We start from the raw sequence: 20762 nt of genomic DNA on the forward strand, positions 1-20762 counted from the left end.
CAACTTTTAAAAAGCAAAGGAATAAACGCAAAATACAGAAGAGCGTTACCTCTGGAAGAAAGGAAGAGGAGGAAAAAAAATCAGATAATTTTAACAATACTGGCAATATCCTGAGTTCCAAAATTACTTGTCGGTTCCCAGGTGTACACTGCTTATCTGTCACATCTATTTACCAAAAAACAACTTTCTAAAAGACAGCTTGTGTGCATAATAAAAGAATAAAATTTTCAATATTTTATTAAAATAAGTTCTCTAAAAATTTGACAGCCCTCTGTATTTCAACCCCAAGCGTAAAAGGCAACCCGCGGGTTCCAAGCCCCAAACTGAACACAGTCACTTCCGCCTCCGCCTACGTAGCTCCGCCCATCGGAGCTACGAAAATACTTTATTCCGTGTCCTCCCGCCTGTAGGGGGCTCTACAAGGCTTCTAGTGCCAAGCAGGCCTCCCTCCTGGGGTATCCGTGCGGCGCCTGTCAGTTTAACTCGAGAGAATAAATTTACATTATAACTTATTTGGCCAGGAAAAACTCATACAGGCATCTTACTCTGGCCGATAACGTTTAAACTCAATCCCGGCCGACTGCCCTTCTTATCAAACCTTGAGGCAGTGGTGGGTAGGAGTCAGGCGGTGTGGGGACAGCCCCAGAGTGCCGAAAGTCCCCGGCCCGCTCTCTCCTGTGAAGACGTAGCTGCGGGTGGTTGTGGTGGCGGCTTTCAAGATGTCGACCAAGAATTTCCGAGTCAGTGACGGTGACTGGATTTGCCCTGACAAAAAGTGAGTTCATAAAGGGTCCCGAAATGGGTTGGGGTTTGTCATAGGTGGAGGCTTTCCCAAATAGGTTCGACATTTTCCTTTTTTAAGATCTCCGGTGCAGTAAGCCGGGTTGAGGCGGCGAATCGCTTGCCTCCCGGGCGGGAAGGAACCTCCGAGTCTCCTCATAAGGAGGTCTTTCGGAAACCTTTGTTTTGAGTGTGTCTCCAGCGTTTTTTAGACATTATGTCTCCAAAACAGCACCTTTTTTTGGAGAGTGAGATGGCCTCCCTTTTGCCCCCGTCCCCCCCACATCCCACCCCCGCCCCGCCAGGTTTCAGCGATAAGGAAATCTTAGTTGAGGCCAGCTTGGTATTCGATCTCCTCCACGTGACTTTTCCCTGCAGAACTTTATCTTGTTCCAGGAAAGCGTTGCTTTTTTGAACTAGTCATTTTTCTTCTCATCGTTCACCTTCTTTGTTTTTTAATTCAGACTTTTCTTCGTAGTGTTTATATTTTTCACAAACACTACTCTTCTTTGGTTTGGGAAATATTGATTTTTCTTTTATTGACCTTTAATTTCCCCACAGGAGTTGAACCTTTCCCCTCGTTAGAGCCAAACGGCCTGAGGCCTTTTTATCAGCTCAGCCCTTGAGAATACCTGCCGCAGAGAACACATGTTTTAGTGGCTCTGCTTTTTTTGACATTGTTGCTGAAGCCAGTGTGCCCTATTAAATGGTTAGTAAGTTTTTATTGAAGGGTGCTCAAATAGGTGTACCTATTTGGAAATATCTGGAAGTTACTATTGAAAGTAATTGTCAAAAATATTCAATGCACAACTCATTTTCAAATAAAAACCTTTAATTTCTTGTACCTAAATTAGCCACAGATATATAGAGTGTATGGTAGTTAAAAGGAAAAACTGAAGCAAACAAGCCTGGATTTAATGCCAGTCCTATTGTTTGTTGACCATGTAACCATACAGAGGTTATTTAACTTTGCTAAACTAGGGTAGAATGGATTCTTTAAAATAAATACATGAAACAGAATAGTGTATGTATAGCAATGATGAATAGCAAGTGGTCATTGATAGCTATTGATAGTAATTTTAGAAAGTTAAGTCACCAAATTGTCACTAAAGGAAATTGAGTTCTTATTTCCCCAGTATTTCTTTTCTATCCATATTTTAAGCAGTGCTTTTTTTTCCTGTCATAAGTTGATAGTTCTTAATTGCATAAAGATTAAGATGACCTGAAGGATTTCAAGTCTATCTAACAATATTGAGCAGAACAAAAGTGATAATGCTATGAATGGCATTGCTCTAGGTGGTAAGACTCTTTGAAAACAAAAGGATTGAACAACTTTTGACTTTTGTTGGTCATTCGTAGAATAATGTGCTTTTGACAGCCTCATTAATGACAACATAAGCAAATATTTGAGGACAGTCTAAGAATGCATTTCAGCTCACTTGCAAATATGTGTATAGAGTATTATTTCTGCAATCTGTATAAATCCAGAAAACATTTTTAGAATGTATTTTCAGTGTCAGAAAGGATATTCTTTGCAGGAAGAAAAAAAACTTAAATTATTTGGAGTGCTTTAGTGGTCATTCCATATTTCACATCTACCTAAAAAAAAGTAGACATTTTTTAAAAATTAAGCTTTGCAGGTCATTCAGAGTATTTAACATGCTTTTACTGATATTGCACATGGCACTATTCAGACCATGTTAGTAAACCTGATAACTTTTTGTTTTTATGTTTGCTGAATATAAGCATGTTATTCCATGTTTTGAGGTTATTAGTGTGTTTTTTGTTTTTGTTTTTTTCCCAACTAGGTTTCAGAGGTTTGGTAACCCCCCAAAAAACTTAGTTTCCTTATAATTATTGAACCTATTTACATTTTTAGTCAATATAACTTATCTTTTTTTCTTTATCATGCCACTTCCTACTTGTAAAAAGGGTGTTCTGTCAGGGTACATGAAGCCTTCTGTGATGTATTCATTTTCTCCACATTGGTCCACCCTTAGGATTTTGTATTTCTCATAATGCGTAACACATTTTTGTGTATATCTTCTTATTTTATATCCTAGGAGTTATTTTGAAATTTTTTTGGAACTCCCCGGTTCCTCATCAGTAATTGTTGAACTGGGGTCAGCTATCACTTCAGCTTTGCAAGGGGATTTCATTTTCTTTACAATCATACGCCGCTTAAGGACAGCAAAACATTCTGAGAAATGTGTCATTAGGCTATTTTGTCATTGTGCAAACATAGGATGCACTTACACAAGCCTAGATGGTATAGCCTACTATACACTTAGGCTACTACACCTATGGTATAGCCTGTTGCTCTTCGGCTACAAATCTATATAACATGTTATTGCACAAAACACAAGGAGATTAAGTCAACTAGTAACATGGTCATTTATTATCAAATATGTACTGTACAGTATATATAACTGTACTTGCTGTATACTTTTAAACAACTGGCAACATGCTAGGTTGGTTTATACCAGCATCACCACAGATGTGAGTAATGCATTACACTACAAAGTCAGTAGGCGATAGGTATTTTTCAGCTCTATTGTCATCTTATGCGACAACTGTCATATATGCTGTCCGTCGTTGACCAAAACATCATCATGCGGTGCATTACTACAATCAGTGATAATGTGCTAATAAGAGGACACTTAGGCACAGAACTCCTAAGCAACTTACCAGGATCACATATAACTAGAAAGTTAAAGATTGGAGTTTCTTATCCTAGACTTGAGACTTCAGATCTTATATTTTTCCACCTAAGTTGTAAAGATTTTTTTTTTTATAGTTCATATTGACATTAACGTGACTGAGATGGCTTTAGACCTCCTGGCTCCAGGTATATAGTGAGGGAGAACTCATTAAAAAGTTGTACATATAGAATTTTAAAAACTATTAATTTTAAAAATGTCTCTAAATATTTTTTACTTTTACTTTCAGATGTGGAAATGTAAACTTTGCTAGAAGAACCAGCTGTAATAGATGTGGTCGGGGTAAGCATTTAAGGAAGCTTCTGTTCAGACTGTATATACAGATTGTTTCACTATTTCCCAAAATTCATGTTGCATTTTTTTCCCAGAGAAAACAACTGAGGCTAAGATGATGAAAGCAGGGGGCACCGAAATAGGAAAGACACTTGCAGAAAAGAGCCGAGGCCTGTTTAGTGCTAATGATTGGCAGTGTAAAACGTATGTGTTTCAAATTATCATCCACTCTTCCATAATACTATAACCACTACTTGTTAATATTACCAACTGTTATTACTCACATTGACAAGCCAAGGTAACCTTTAAATCAAAGATCTATTGATTGCTATTCTGTATCCGATATATAATTTTAAAGAACTTTTCAATTTAATTTTTTAACAGTAATATAGTTGTTACTATGAGGGAATATGTATACTAGTAAACAAATATAGTTGTTACTATGAGGGAGTATGTTGACCAGTAAACAAATGCTTAAAGTGAGCTGACGTTTCCAAAAAAGAATGAAGAGGTTTTTAAAAGCACCAAAGCCTGCCTCTTTCTATTACTGAAAAATCTCAAAAACTTTGTCTCCATTAATGTGAAATACACCATAAAATTTATATTTCCTGTTTACAAAGTAATTTTAGAATCATGCATGCCATAATTATTCCTACTTAGATAAGTTCCTTAATATTTTTGATTTTTAGGTTTTGCATTGATTTGTCCGACTTCCATTTTTTCTCTTGTGCAGATAGATCAAATATATGTGAGAGGATTTAATCAGAAGAAGGTCTTACATAAATATCTTTTTTTTTTTTAACGCCTACAGCACCCGGTCTTCCTAGGTGGTCTCTTATCCAAGTACTAACCTGGACCAACCCTGCTTAGCTTCCGAGATCAGATGAAATTGGGTGTGTTGAGGGTAGTATGGCCGTAGACACACAAATTTCTGATCCTTTAGATATTATATTGAATTTCCTACCAGCATTTTAAGACCGGTTTTGGCGTGCTGTGGAATTCAGTGCTTGAACTGGTTTCTTAGAAAAAAGTTAACATTGTTTGGAGGGTACAATCTTATTCTTCTTTGAGTTGAAATCAGAGATTGAGAAATTAGTAGAATCTTTAGTTTAAAATAGTAATCTTCTAAAGCATCAGAATCCCTATAGATATAATTTTTCCCTCATAAAATAACAAAGGCACTTTTCATACTATATAGCTTTTACTTCTTGGTTAAATAGTTCAGTCTGTTGGAACCCACATTCTCTCCAGAAAATGTGCAATAGTATATTTTCTTTGTTCGCAATAGACTTAGTAAACATTTTTTTATGGTAACAATTTCATCCTAGTTTTTATTTTAAAATTTAGAATGTCTAAGAATTTACAATTTTTCTTGTAATTAACTTCTAATTTGATATTTTTAATTTCTAAAGTTGCAGTAATGTGAATTGGGCCAGAAGATCAGAATGTAACATGTGTAATACTCCAAAGTATGCTAAGTTAGAAGAAAGAACAGGTAAGATAAAAACACATTCTAACTAAACGATTTTTAAAAAACTAAAAATTGAATTGACAATATCACCACCTTGTAAGAACCCACTGATTAGGATTCTGTTTATTCTGCCTTTATGTTTTTGACTTTCATTTTACTCCTCATGCTCAAAAAGTTATCTTTTGTTTTATAGTTTATAAAGTACAGTATTAGGGAGCCCTATCCTAAGAAATAGTGATATTAGGATGCTTTTCAAAATGCTTTATTCCCCTCCCTTTCCCCTCACTGGCCTAGATATTTGTTATTAGATGATAGAGCAATACCACTTTTCTATTTAAAGTCATTTGAGAAACTTTTTTAAAATACAGATTTCAAAACAGCTATCAAACCTCTTTGGGGGTGGGTCCCGAAAATCTGCAGGTGATTCACATGGAGTTTGGTAACCATTAACCGAAATAATAGCTTACCATTGCTTCTGTGTTATCAGTGGGGAGATGAAGATATATACCTAATAGAGTATGGTTTTCCATTTATCAGCAATTAGTCCAATCACATTACCAGTATACTTCAAATCTGGTTTTATCGTGCAAAGACTCATAGCACACAATCAAAGTTTTTTGGTTTTTTTGTTTTTTTTTTTCCTATAGTCACCTTGTTAGACAGACTTAGTAAACTACTTCCCTGTTTTTTCTTCATCCCTGACTTTAGACCACTTCCACTCTCTATTTAGTCTCTAGAGATAAGAGACTCACTAAAGAATCTTGGACCTAGCCCTTCCAGAAATGCAACAAAATGCTAGTTTAATCCCTACCCCACCCCACCCGCTTTTTTTAAATTTGTAATTCCTATGTGAGACTGTTGTCCTAGTCTAATGTCCAGGATTTTTTTTTTTTTTTTAGTCCTCAAATCCTACCCCACTCTTCTCATTCTCAGGAAATGAGCTTCCTTTGTACTGATTGGGTAAAGCTTTCTAATAAGGATCTCTCTTTTTATTCCTCCTTTAACCTCTTTAAGATATATTTTTCCCCCTTTTTTTTTTAATCTTTTTTTATTCCACCACTTCTGGTTGTTTATTGTCTCATTTTTAGTTTTCTCCTCTTCTGCGCTCTACCTGGCCACAAAATGTTGAAGTTCTTCAAGATTGAATCCCTACGCTCTCTCTTTGCTCTGTATTTTCTAGGTATCTTATGAACCCTAAGTTTAAGTAAACATTAGCACACCGTGGTGCCCAAATTCATGTCTTCGGCTCAGACTTCTTCAACCCATATTTCCAGCTGCCTATTTATCATTGCCATGTAAATGTCAGACTCATATTCAAACTAAATTAATGATTTTCCCCCAGTACCTGGCCCTGTTGTAGTCATCTCTCTTTTCATGATTAGTACCACCTACAACATAAGCGCTTATTACATAAGCCAGAAACCTAGATGTCCTTCATAATTTCATTTGTCCTATACCCTGGAAAGACTTTTCCACAGCTACCCTAGGCAGAGATACCATATATCTTGTCTTTGAAAAATAGCCACTTACTTGGTATCAGTACACATTTTACTCCTGCCCAGTCACCGCTAAAGGTTTTTTTCTGTTTTTTGTTTTTTTTTTAGCTAAAAACTTTGTTTAAAACTATTATTGCTACTTTTAGGGTTAAGTCCAGACTTTGACAGTTTTAAAAAATTATAATCCCCCAAAGGCTTTAAACTCTTCATATTCTCTGACCTATTTTTGTGACTCTTTCTTTAAAGTTTCACTATCTTATGAGAGCTATAGTCTTAAGTCTTCACTACCTTTAGTCATTATCTTTTTTTACTCGGTGTCTTGACCCCTTTTCAATTCCCAAGAAGTTGGCTTTGCTGGTTAAGTTGAAGGTGTGAACTAACTCACTATGTTGCTTTCCAGTGTCTCTTTACCACTCATAATAAGGAAGTCCAAAGTTCAGGGGAGCATTTCCAAAGCATGGCACCAGCTGTGAATAAAAGAAAACTTGATGTACTACTTCTAAAAGATTGCTCACTTCTCAAATAGTTGTTAAGTAATTTACTTAGCTATTATTTTTTGGATTTGAGGGTCATTCCTGTTATTTTTGTTTTTATTTTAGATTGAGTATATTTTAATTAACCAGTGATACAATGTCTCATGAGTAAAGTTGACCATAGAGGATGGAGGGATAGAACAAGGGAGAGGTTTCCCTGGGCCCCAGAGTTGGGTACATAGCTATTAATACTCTCATCTGTGTGAGAAAACTCGATTCCGGCTGTGGCATAGTCCTTAAACAATTATGCTTACATCATCATCCAGGAAGAATATACCTTACATTTTATCACAGGTTTTCAAACATCAGGACTTCCATGATCTTGATTCATATTCAGTGTCAGCAGAGATGAAGAGGCATTGCCTCTCACTGACAGTTATTGCTTTCCTTTTATATTAGTTATCCTTTTGCGGCAACATCATGAACATAAGATCTACTGACTAAATGTTTTGTGACAGCAATCTCTGTCATTCTTTCGATGCTCCAGTTCTCATAGTTGACCAGTAAGAGTCCCTTCAAGACCATTCTTAAAGCCATTTTCTCTCTCTATTGCTTGGAGACGATTTTGAGATTTATTTTAATGAATTGTCACAGGATAACAGTTTATGCCCTCCCTTTTTTAGGATATGGTGGTGGCTTTAATGAAAGAGAAAATGTTGAATATATAGAAAGAGAAGAATCTGATGGCGAATATGATGAGGTAAGCTATACATTAGTGTATAGGATGAATACAAATTAGAAAAGCATGTTAGAAAATACCAAGTTCAAAGGAAAACTGTTAAATATATCTTATTTTTATAAGTGCACTTTGAGCCTTTTCCAAAAACTTGCCATTTGTAGGAAATCATAATTGACTTTATATAATTGTTATAATGGACTTAAAATATATATTGATTCAAATGCAAAAATAATTTTTTAGAAAAATGTTAACTTTAATATATTTTCAGTTGATAGAAATATTATGAAATCTTTTTCTCTAGTTTGGACGTAAAAAGAAAAAATACAGAGGGAAGGCAGTTGGTCCAGCATCTATTTTAAAAGAAGTTGAAGATAAAGAATCTGAGGGAGAAGAAGAGGATGAGGATGAAGATCTTTCTAAATATAAATTAGATGAGGTAAATGATTTCCTTATTCTATTTATTTCCCCTTTGTCTATTTCCACTGTAGCATAACAGAATATTTTTGAGCACCTTTGGTTTATGGTGAAAATATGTTCTGCTATGTACTCATTTCTTCTCACAAAAGTTTTGAGCTTCCACTCTGCCAAGCGCTATTCTAGCTCTGGAGATTAATGAGGCATTCTTCTTTTAATGGAACTTAAAACAGCAAATAAAGTTCCTAAGTAGGAGTCAAGTTGGCAGCATTCAAAAAAAATGATACATAGGCCAGTGTGGTTAGAGCAGAGGGTAGAATGAGTGATGAAAGGGCCAGCGATGACATCAGGTCTGGTGGTATTTGTTCTGTGGGTCTGAGTGTAAAATTTATGGTTGGATGTGTAGATCCAGGCACCTTGGAGCATCCGTGATCATAAATCTCCCAAATACAACTAAATAAATGGGGAACAAATTTTAAAGTTTTTAAGAAACAAAATATAGTTATCTGACTTGTATTTCAGAGTGATGACTGTTGATACACAGTTGACCCTTGAACAACACAGGTTTGAACTACACAGGTCCGCTTATATTTGTTTTTTTTTCCCCCCCAGTAAATACTGTAAATATATTTTCTTTACGTTTTCTTTTCTCTGGCTTACTTTATTATAAGAGTACAACACATAATATATGTGTTAATTGACTGTTTTTGATCAACATTAGATTATTATTGGTTATGTTTTGGGGGAATCAAAAGTTATGTGTGGATTTTCAGCTGTTAAGGGCATCAGTGCCCCTACCTCCTATGTTCAAGGGCCAACTTGAACATTGAATAATTGGGGAGGCACAGTGGATTTCCTGAGTTAGGGGGACCACCTAAAAGATAACTAATATAGTAGAGAAAGAATGACACACTAAGGGAAATGGAGTCAAGGACTTTTATGGGAGTAAAATTGAAAGTTCTTGACAGCATATTTGGTGTAATACATTGTAACAGAAAAAGAGGAAATAAGTGCAACATATAGGTTTACTTTGAAATATTTGAGACAGTCATCAAATCTGTTTTTCTGAGACGAGGAATGTAATAGGCAGATTTCAGAATAAATTCGCTAAAATATCCACATGGACCTGTCCAATACATAGAACTGTTCATCATTAGAGGGCATTAATATCTAAATGTCAAGTATAATTAACTCTGAATTTTTTTAGGATGAGGATGAAGATGATGCCGATCTCTCAAAATATAACCTTGATGCCAGTGAAGAAGAAGATAGTAATAAAAAGAAATCTAATAGACGAAGTCGTTCAAAGTCTCGATCTTCACATTCACGATCTTCATCTCGCTCATCCTCCCCCTCAAGTTCAAGGTCTAGGTCCAGGTAAACGGGTACAGGTCAAGGGTAACACCAGTCAAAATGTCAGTATCTAACTTCTTTATTTATAAATTTTGTTTTTCTTGACTGAAAAGATTTCCTTTTTCTTCTAGAGAGTTTGTTCAAGTCACTTTTTAGAAAATAATTTTTTAGTGCCATGAAGTTATTGTCCATTATTTTCAAAATTGCAATCTTTTTATGAAACTACCACCAGGCCTTTTATTAAAATAGACTTTGAAAAGTTAAATCATTACATATACGAACATTACCTAAATAAGTTACATTCAGAAATTTTTAAAGGGAAACATTTGTTTTGACTATTAAAGGCTAGCATAAAAATTTTCTAGGAGTTAAATTATTGCTTGTTACACAAAGCTTTGATAACTTACTTTGGTATCGGTATTTTGAATAAAGGAGAAAATTCATCTATTTAAGTTCTGTCGACCTAATGCTCATAATTTTGAAATGTTCAGGGATAAATTAGAGGATTCAGTTGGTAGTATACGTGGATATTATTTTAGGAGGAATGCAGACTTTTAATATTCTCTTGTGTGTAATCAATAAGAATTAAATTTTAGGTGAGAAAAGTAGTACCTTATGTAAACAATGTTTCATTGAAGAATTCTTCACAGTTAACTGAAACAGTGGGCAATGAATTTTAATTGTATTTAGGAAAAAATATTAGCTAATTAAGTATTTAAGAATTAGTTAATTGTTAATTGAGTACCATAAAGACTGAAAGCTAAAAAGAGTAATTATAAAGATAGTAATTTTAAGATTAAAATGCAGTCATCTTTTGCTGCAGGTTATTTTAAGGGATAAATTAAAGGTGTAAGATAATGAATTTTATTTCATTTGCGATTTTTGAAATTTAAATGGACCATATTTCTGCTTGTGTTATTTTTCAGTAATATAATTACCTAAAACAATGATAGGGTTGTTAATGTATTTTCCCTTTAATTCTCTAATCTTTGAGTAGATAAACAGGTTTATACATGTCAACATTAGAAGCTTCATATTCTAGCTAGTGACTGAGGAAATAAAGGAATTTTATAAGAGACGTTGATAGAGATATTTCAGAGAAGTTAATATAAACTGCAACATTTAAAATTTTTGGATATGTAAGTCCTAGATTACTTTTAAATATTATTTGTGATCATAAGGTAGTGTTAATAAAGTGGTAATGCTGAATTTTTATTTATGCAATCTTAAGTGACATTTAGAGTAATTTTGTCAAACTTGGAAAGTGCTAGTTGATTATTTTCAAAAATTATCTATTACCTTAAGTTTTGGCATAAATATAAAAACTACAAAGTTTATTTAAAATACTGTGTTTTGAAAATATCTCAAATAGTTCTTTTTATATGAAAATGAGTTCTAATGAGTATCTTTCTTTCAGTGTTCATATCACAAAGCTCAATTAAGTGGTCCTGGGGAAAAAAAAATCCTTCCATGTTGTTCCAGGTCCCGTTCAAGAAGTTCTTCCAGTTCGCAGTCAAGATCTCGTTCCAGTTCCAGAGAACGTTCGAGATCTCGTGGGTCGAAATCAAGGTGAATGAGGTAGCATCTCTCTGTATAGCAGAGAGAAAAATATATTTAAAGGCTGCAGGAGGTGTTGCTGCTTTTTTTCCCTCTTATTTTGCTTCTATTTGTCGATTTTATTTTAGCATTAGAAAACTAATGCTCTTGCCTCAGCTTAATTTTCTCACCATGAGATGTTTTCATTGCCAGCAATGTGCCAAGACATTCCCATGATTGAATTAAGGCGGATATTTTGCATTGTGCAAGGTTTGTTATTTTTGTGACTAAATACGATGAAGTAGGAAGATGGAGCCAGTTCTTATCACCAAATCTCTCATATGTTAATGTTTGCAGCAGTAGTTGAATTAGAGGTTTGCAAATAACAAAATGTTTACTGCCATTTGTAAAAGCAGGAAAAATAACCTTGTCTCAAAACAGACTTTGTTTTGCAAGGCAATTGTTGCAGTATTTACAGAAACAATTTATAGCAGATAAAGTTTCTATAGGGACTTATACATATTACCATTTCTCTTTAGTATTAGGACATTATAAACAGTATGTATAGAACAGACAAATTCCACAAACTAAATCAAGAAAGGTGATTGATTAGTCAAGGGAGAATGTGGTCTTACTTAAGGTTAACTTCAGGTTACATTTAGAGAATGTGGTCTTACTTAAGGTTAACTTCAGGTTACATTTACTGTTAACTTCAGGTTACATTTAGTCAAAAATGCAGAGAAAAAGAATTTGAAAAACAGCATATGAGACACTTTTTTTTCTAAACTGTCAAAATATGTTGCCTTTTTATGTTAATTTATCGATCTATTGAAGGCATCTAACCATGAATAAGAAAAACGACTACAATTCCACTTGTGTGAAACTTTACACTGAAGTTAAGTGGTAGCTTTTTTTGGTAAAAAATAATTATTAGCTTATTAGGGCCAAATCTGTAGCATTAGAGAGCAACTTCAGTGTAACAACATTAAGAAAAGAATGATATGCACACTAGTATTAAGCCAATACAAAATAGAGAGCAAATGAATTTATTGTGGTGGTAGTGGTGATGATGGTGATGATGATGGTGCTGATGATGGTGCTGATGATGGTGGTGGTGGTGGTGGTGATGATGATGGTGATGGTGATGATGATGATGATGATGATGATGATGATGATGATGTTGATGATGTTGATGTTGTGTTACCAATGTTTTAGTCCTTTGAGTGCTTCTTAGGTGAAGATTCCTAAGTCCTAGTACCCTTTGGGAAGCATTAGAATTAAGCTTTACAGAACAATCTTCATAATCTTTCCAAACATATTTTCATTGCTTATAACTTTCCAAAGAATTCTCCTTTTGGGCTTTCTGAGTTTATTTTAAGCCCAAAGGTGAATTTTTTGGGAAGTTTGAGCTAAATTACTTCAACCAAAATATGTAAATGAAGAAAAAAATTTGCATTTAAACATTTGCACATTTACCTCTACCTAAAACATGTGAATGTCAACACTTCATACTTCATGAATAGTGGTCCTTCATAAAAATAGTTAATATAAATCAAATTTTAAAGTTACTTTTTATTTTTTTAATATTTAGCAGTTTAGTAATTACTGTTCTTTCTCATTCCTGTCCCCATATCCCTGCTTTTTCTGTAGCAACTTAATAAGTTTTTTAATTCCACAAGCAATTGTTATGTTTGTTTTTCTTGGGAAGTTATATATGATACATATTTCTTTTACAAATGGAAAGTTGTATTTTCTAGACATAAAAGCATGTAAATGCAGTTATGTTTGGTTTTGCTATTTATGTATACTTTAAAACGAAAGTCATATGTTTTAAAAAAATTTAAAATTCTACTTTAATGTATTAAGCTTTTTTTAAGTGATGAACACATCTTAGATTTTTAAAAAGAGATGATATTAAAGTAAATATTAGAATTGTTTTCATGGTTGAACCAGAAGTCTTCTATTGAGTAAGCAGTAAGTATTTCTTCTTATAAAATTTTCAGTTATAAATCCTGTTTTTTGTTTGTTTGTTTGGAGCTGTTAACTAAATGATCTGCTTCATTTCTTCTTTTAATGAAATGTTTGATTTGTTTCTCAATCAATGAAGATCCAGCTCCAGATCCCACAGGGGCTCTTCTTCCCCACGAAAAAGATCTTATTCAAGTTCATCATCATCTCCTGAGAGGAACAGAAAGAGAAGTCGTTCTAGATCTTCTTCATCCGGTGATCGAAAAAAAAGACGAACAAGATCACGGTCACCCGAAAGGTTTGGGTTTCTGTAGAAATAAGAATGGGTGTTAAGTGTTTAATGGATTAAACTTCCTAGTCAAGAATTAGATTTTCATAATCTCCTTTATTGCAATTTTAAATTACACTTTTCCACTTCGCAGTTCAAAAAACATTAATGACTTTGTTTATCCTGTGTGCTTTGATCAAGGTTGCTTAGAAAAGTCGTAGATTAAACTATTTTCTTCCACTGCCTGTTCATTTTATTATTTATTATTATATATATTTATAGCCAACTCTCGGTTATTTCTGTTAATTTTAATATTTTAATTCTGAAGCAGTATGTTGAAGTATTTTAGAAGTTGAGTTTTATATGTATTAATTATGCTATTAAATATTAGAAATCATAGGATTTTAGGGCATCTAATAAATATTCTAGATCATTGGAAATCTGTCCTTCAAATGTGTGTAAATGCATTTTCACAGCACATTATTTTATTTCCTTTATAAGGAAATTGTTCTTGTAGCTAATCCATTTTTCATCTTGCAGTACAAATCTCTTTCTTTCTGAGAAAGACCTTTACTAGATTGTTATCTGTATTGACATTTTTAAATTTGTAGAGCGTGTCATCTGTCAGCCTTTTGTACAACAGGCTAATTAATTATTTAGTTTCATTAACTTTGTCTTGATTCTCAATGTGTATATAGTCAGTTTAATGGCTTCTTTTGTAATGTCGGCAAATTTTCCTTAATCCTTTCAGCTTGTGAAAGTAAAGATTAGGTAAAGTTTGATTATTTCCAAGTTCCGTGGTAGGATTACCTCATGATTCCTGCTTGACAGAATGATTAGTTTTGCTTCTTTGCACATTTTAAAGTTTAGATATTAAGGTTACACTCACTTTAGTCTGGTTTCTCTGCATTTGGGTTTTTGTAAGAAAATTATTCCATATGTGAATGAAATTCATTCTGTTGCTTTCTTACCACTTCTGCAAATTTTTATCTTAGCCACATATAATCCACTTAGCTTGTTGTCATCTAAACTTAACGAACATGTTCTCTATTCCATAAGCCAGGTGATTGGTGAAAACACTAAACAACCCTGAGCCCAGGGCCAACCCCTCGGAACACCACTACTTTACCCAGGTTGATATATTGACTTATTCATATTAGCTGCATGAATATAACCCTATAATTAATTGTGCAGTTGTCTTGTGAGACCTAGATTTCCAAAATGTAGTTATTTGTGAATATATATTCTCATGCTCAGGAGCCTTGCTCTATCTGTTTTACATATAGACTTACCACACTCTCTACAATGTTATTAGAGATTGTTTTAGTCACACTTCCATTACCAAGTTTATATTCCTTTGTTGTATATTATCTGTAATTTCATATACTTTTGCAAGGCTTTTCCTCATTACCTTAAATAATTGAGAGGTGGCTATATCTTGAAATGAGAGATTTTTAATTATAGAGATTTTTAAATTATACTGTTGCTGGACTCACATCCAAGATCTAAACACTAGTTAATTTTATGTGTATAAGTTTGTATCTTAAATTTTAATTATTTCTTTTGCCAGTAAAATAATGAGGTTTAATTCTTTATGTTCTCATAAAGTCTTATGGATGAATGCTGATATCCACCATTAGCTTACTAGACTACTTGCTTTCTCCATTATGTCTTACAGGCACGACAGGTCATCTTCTGGATCATCCCATTCTGGTTCCCGTTCAAGTTCAAAAAAGAAATAATGTATTAAAATTTACATCTTAAAAAAAAAAAAAGTCCAGTCCAGTGCATGAAGCATATTTTTAAAGAAGTTGGTGTCTTACTTCGTCAAAAGTGCTAAATCTGCTAGTAGAGGTGCATGCCTTTCATTGCTTTTCCGAACAATACAGCTGTGTTTATTTGTGAAATTAAAGGTAAATAGTATTTTAAGCCATAATGTCCCAAAGTTAGATGCTCTTTTGATCATTATTTACAACCATTTGCTTCATTTAAAACCATCTCAACTGTAACAGAGTACTTTGTTTCATAATTTGAACTCTTGTTTTTCTCATTTCCAAGCTATGAACTGTTTATTGACCTAAGACAGGATTACCTAGGCTTGCCTGAATTTTGAGCATGGGGGCAAGACTGTGGTAAAGTAATTGGAAACAATCTGTTTATATTAATCTGAGAACAGGAGTCAACCTGTTTATGTTAACGTATATCAAAGTGATGCTTAACAGAAAAAATTAAACAAGTTGTAAAACAGCCAACTGGAAACTTCTTTATTTTGAAATTCCCTATGCTAAGGGTGCCTTAGAAGCATTGTCTTTCTTTTATTCAGTTTTACTTTTTGCACCACCACATTTAATGCAGAAAAATCTTGTGAATTGTAGCAGGAGAAAGATGTTATTCATTGCTCCCTTTCTGAGACATAATTTTTAGTAAGAACGACTTAACAGTTCATTTCTTTGCTTATATGGTTGTCTGATGAGAAAAACATGTTATTTCAAAATGTTTATCTTAATATTTTAAAAAGTTTTTTGTGATGTTCTTTAAAAATCTAGTTATCACATGATAGGGTAGACAAAGCTAAATCACAGTTAATGAGGAATAAATTGAAGAAATCTTCTGAATTATATTTCTCTTTGGGTGAAAAACCAATAGAGACATTGTGACTTTAAGCAGACATTTGCCATGAGATATTTAACTTTAAACATGCTGCATAAAATTATCTCCTGAGCAACAAATGAATGTTTATTTCTGCATGACATGAGCAGAAATAATTGTTCCCTATTCACTTCCAATTATTTATGGCTTAAAATACATTCAGAATTTTGTTTTTCAAAATTAATAATCTCATCAGTTGAGCTTTATTATATCTTCTGGTTTAAAAACAGAAAGGTTTCTCTTAACAGTATCTTCAGTGACAGTGCAAGGTAAGTATATTAAGGGAAATCAACAATTGTGCTTAGGAACATTTTTTTCTTGGGATCAATACCCATTTTTTCTTGTTATGGTTTTTTTTTTTCCTTAACATTTAATGTCTTCTGCAATTAAAAATTAAAATGTTTTAAGGTGTTTTGTAGACAAACCAAACAAAATTATATTTGTTTTTTTATTTTAAAATGAGTGATTTTCTTCTTGAATTGATCTAAAGATGAAAGTAAAATATGTAAAAATATTTTGATGATAATTTTACAATGAACATGCCTCTTGTTTTTTACATCTTAATTTTCTTTGCTACGTTTACTGTAGTTTGCACAAGAATTTTTCTCTCTTGTAATTGTGCCTCAGACTTCTTGTAAGTCCACCTTCTAAATTGCCCAGATGATTTTTTAGATTCTACGTGTTGTTGGTTTATTCTTGTGCTTTCTGTATTTAAAACTTTGGCTGTACTAAGCAAATGCAAGGTTATAAATTTAGCTAATCGTAGTTTACAGACAATTCAGATGATTATGATTTCATTTGGTTTAACTAAGCTGTACTAGTTCATTTCATAAGGAAATGATGCTGTAGACAAATGTAAATAAAGCTTGTGAGTCAAGCATAAAGTGATGTTTGTTAGAAATAAATTAGAATTTTTAAGCTCCGATTTAGTATTCATTTTTTAAGCTATTCATAGTCTTATTTGTTACTTTTCATTGTGTATTTTAAACTCTTTATATTCATTTACCTTTTATACACCATCTTATTTTTATATATGAGTGTTTGGTTTAAAACATTACAAAGTGTGATCACTTATAACCTTGGGTGCTCCAAATTTTTGTGACTTCTTAAAAAATGTAGAGTACCCAAATTAGTTTAATACTTTTTACCAGAACATGACATACCTTATTTCATATTCCATAGTGTGCTTCTTGAATTACTCTTAAAACTGTCACTTTATAGCTCTCAAAAACTATCCCTTCTAACTGCTAAGTTTTGTTAAGTTTCTATTTGGAATCCTTTTCATATATAATTTTTAATTTTTCAATTATAGTCGGCATACAATATTATATTAGTTTTAGGTGTACAACAGTGGTTAGACATTTACATAACTTAGGAAGTGTTCACCCCAATAAATCTAGTACCCATCTGATGCTATACATTGTTATTACAATATTATTAGCTGGCTATATTCTTTATGCTGTACTTTATATCCCCATGACTATTTTGTAACTACCAATTTCTACTTCTTAATCCCTTCCCCTTTTTAACCTACCCCTCAACTCCCCTCCCATCCGGTAACGATCAAAACATTGTCTATATGTTTGTTTCTGTTTTGTTTGTTCTTTAAATTCCACAAGGAAGTGAAATAATTTGGCATTTGTCTTTCTCTCTTCTACTAACTCTACTCAGCACAATACCCTCTAGGGCCATCCATGTTGCAAGTGGCAGGATTTGACAGTTAATTATAATATCAAGAGGGATGGATCCAAGTAGCATTAAGCCAAGTTTGTAGTCACTGACCAGTAAACATATTATGATTTTTTTCTAGCCACACTGAAGCACATGGGTGCTTACATGGGGTACAAGGTATTATACCATTATACACAGATAAACATGTAATAAGTAACAGTTCCCAAGTGTCTGTATTTAGCAACATAAAAAGTAACAAAAATATTCATAATAACCAGGTAAATTCCTAAATAGTTTGTAACTAAAATATATCTAAGATTGTGAGGAAAGCTGTATAGCATAATTCAAGGAAATAAAAAGACATGGATTTAAAGCTAAAAATTTGTAAGATGATCACTTTCCCAAGAGTTCAGTCTGGTAGGGGAACACGTGTATAAAATATTTTATGGTACAAAGTCACTGATAAAATGAGAATAATCAACCTTGCCTGAATAAAAAGGTAAAACTTAAGGAAATTGACTTGAGTAGTCTTGCAAGACAAGTTTATAGATGAATAAGGTATGCTGATTTGTGAAGGTTCAAGGTTCTATCATGTCTTTATGGGACAAAAATAACTGGCTGTAGGAAACCTTGGGAAAAGAAGGAACTTCATAATTCTATCCGAATTAAACTACCACATTGAAAACTGAAAACAGTGACAAGTTAAAAGACTTTAATGTTGTACTCCAAACAGAGACTTTTATACCTACCCCCAAAATGAAACATCTATTGCCTCTTATCAGTGGGGTCATCACAGAGTCTTCATACCTTCAACTAGAATGAAGTAAAGTCTGCTTTAATGGGTGTGATCCAATTGTAGAATTGGCAGTGATACTGGATTTCTATCTATTTTCCCCCTGGAGTGGAAGTGCCTGTTCTGAATTTTTAGGTCATGGTTGTTGTATGACCCTGGGTGTATTCTTTATGCCTGACACATACAAGTATGCAGCAAATATTGGCTGTTTTTTAACTCTTACTCATGACTTCAGATACTTCATATATTCTAATCCTCAGATGTTTATTTCCTACTACTTTCTACAGTGCTAAAATCCATTTTTCTAACTACTTTGTGTCTCCCTTTAAAAAAACGTCAGTTTCACCATAACTAAATTCTCGCCAAAGTGTCGACCATAACGAGTATTATATTTCACATCGATAAGCAGCATTGTCAGTAACTTGGGAATCCTTAGATTTCTCTTTTGCTTCCCCACTCCAAACCAAATCTGATTTACCTAAATTGGTAGTTCTACCTCTTAACCCTCAAAACCACACTGCTCTATTACTACTCCCACTGCTTTGGTTTATGGACTAAGGTACTGCATTTACCTCCTAAATGGTCATCTGGCCTCTAGTTCTGGCAATACAAGATTTTCCATAGTATTCACTAGATTAATTTGTTTAACCAGGCAGTGTTCCTTTCATCACTCAATCGGAATGGTCTTGTTAACAAGCAATTCTCTTCATGTCATTTCTTTCAGTGTTTTCCCATGGCTTTCGGATTAAACTAAAATCCTTTTACATATCATAAAAAGGTCATCATTGAAATCTATATGATTTTATCAACCAATATTACCCCAGTAAATTTAATAAAAGGTCTCTTTTTTTTAAATATTAACACCTCACTCCCCACACTTACGTATACCCCAAATCTTTGCTTGGGCACACAGCCTATATACGCTGCCCACTACTTGTGATCGATTTACATTGTACAAGCTTCCTATGCCCGGAATGCCCTGCACACAGCCCACTTTACACTTGCCTTCATGACTCAAGTCAACACTAGGATGCCATCTCTGGTTCTTCTGGTTGCCATAGAAATTAGGTGAATTTCTTGGTAGGCCTGGTTTTTGCCTAGTAGACCTAGTTCTTGGAACAGCCTGTCATAGCAAGCACACAGTGTTTGACAAGAGAGGCAGTTAATATCTGATACTTAAGAGGTTTCAATAAGCTGTCCCTACCCCCCCACCCCCAATACTAATAGCAAAGACATGCTTGTTCTTTACTGAAAAACATTTTTTGAATGCTGGAGTTTTTATTATGATGTTACATCTTTGCAAGATAAACCAGCATGAAAACCAGTTATCAATGTAAATCTAAAGAAACATTTTTCTTTTTAAAGTTTAATAAGGCCATTTCTTTACAAGTTGAAAAAAATTTGAAGTTGTCCATGTTTCAGTGTAGTATAGAATCTAGAAATTGCATGTAAATAAATTGTTCATTGTCTTCAGTGCTTTAAAGTGAGCAACCTATGTTTATTGTAAGCAAGACAGTATTGGAAAGTCACAGGGATACATTTTGAAATCTTAGAATTCTTTTTATATCACTAAGGACAGAAGCATTAAAAATTATTACGCTGTAAGTAATACTTTTGGCCAACTATTGATTATTCGTAACGCCACTGCAAAAATATTAACCTAAGCAGCTTTCCTATGAATTGCTAAATTGAGTTCCTTTAGAGTGAGCCTTAATCTAAATAAAATGTGTGTTATTTGCAAAATAAACAACAAATTTTAAATAGTTTGCATTGCTTGTGATGTAGGAGCAGATAATAGAGTTCAGAATGGTTCAATGTATATTAAAATGCTAATAAAAATAGTTATAAGGCTTTAAAAGCTTTTAGTGCAAGAAAATAGCATAGAGTATACTATTGCTTATTAGACCGGTGAAATAACATTTTACTGCCAAAAGTGATTTGTACATTTACTTGGACTTAAATACATAACACTAGGTGTTAGGTGGAAAGCGTATAATTTGAGTTATTTCTTTGCTCAGCAGTGAGGTGAAAACCTGAAAATCAAAAATACAAAATAGAAGCATAAGTCTGACGAATTAGTCTTTTGTTATATTAATCATCTTGGTGTCATCTCTGTAATCTATACCTTTTGTCATCAAAACTGCTGGGAATGTTGCCT

General features: G+C 33.5%; 1 protein-coding gene and 1 pseudogene across 3 annotated transcripts; one reads left to right on the forward strand and one right to left on the reverse strand.

The window, feature by feature from the left end:
* Nucleotides 1-431: 431 nt before the first annotated feature.
* ZRANB2 (zinc finger RANBP2-type containing 2) lies at nt 432-17065 on the forward strand. Of its 3 annotated transcripts, none has more exons than XR_896204.2 (11): nt 432-775; nt 3730-3782; nt 3869-3977; nt 5186-5268; nt 7897-7973; nt 8254-8388; nt 9574-9743; nt 11202-11288; nt 13363-13521; nt 14555-14624; nt 15170-17065. XR_896204.2 is itself a non-coding variant. In XM_011365698.2 (11 exons), exons 1-10 carry the CDS (start codon nt 720-722, stop codon nt 14582-14584), a joined length of 963 nt encoding a protein of 320 aa, XP_011364000.1. In that variant the 5' UTR covers nt 432-719; the 3' UTR covers nt 14585-14624; nt 15170-17065. The 3 variants fall into 3 exon arrangements, 2 of the variants coding, with proteins under 2 accessions (XP_011364000.1, XP_011364003.1); XM_011365698.2 differs by having other exon boundaries at nt 14551-14624; XM_011365701.2 differs by lacking the exon at nt 14555-14624.
* Nucleotides 4576-4694, reverse strand: LOC111743521 (annotated as a pseudogene).
* Nucleotides 17066-20762: the final 3697 nt, after the last annotated feature.

Source organism: Pteropus vampyrus, unplaced genomic scaffold, assembly GCF_000151845.1.
Source record: "Pteropus vampyrus isolate Shadow unplaced genomic scaffold, Pvam_2.0 Scaffold115, whole genome shotgun sequence".
Taxonomy (NCBI): domain Eukaryota; kingdom Metazoa; phylum Chordata; class Mammalia; order Chiroptera; family Pteropodidae; genus Pteropus; species Pteropus vampyrus.

Bases quoted from the DNA above. Each gene is read 5' to 3' on its own strand.
- ZRANB2 (XM_011365701.2), top strand. From the start codon at position 720: ATGTCGACCAAGAATTTCCGAGTCAGTGACGGTGACTGGATTTGCCCT. The intron at 9,744-11,201 runs GTAAACGGGTAC...ATGTTGTTCCAG, and splicing joins AGTTCAAGGTCTAGGTCCAG to GTCCCGTTCAAGAAGTTCTT. The intron at 13,522-15,169 runs GTTTGGGTTTCT...TATGTCTTACAG, and splicing joins AGATCACGGTCACCCGAAAG to GCACGACAGGTCATCTTCTG.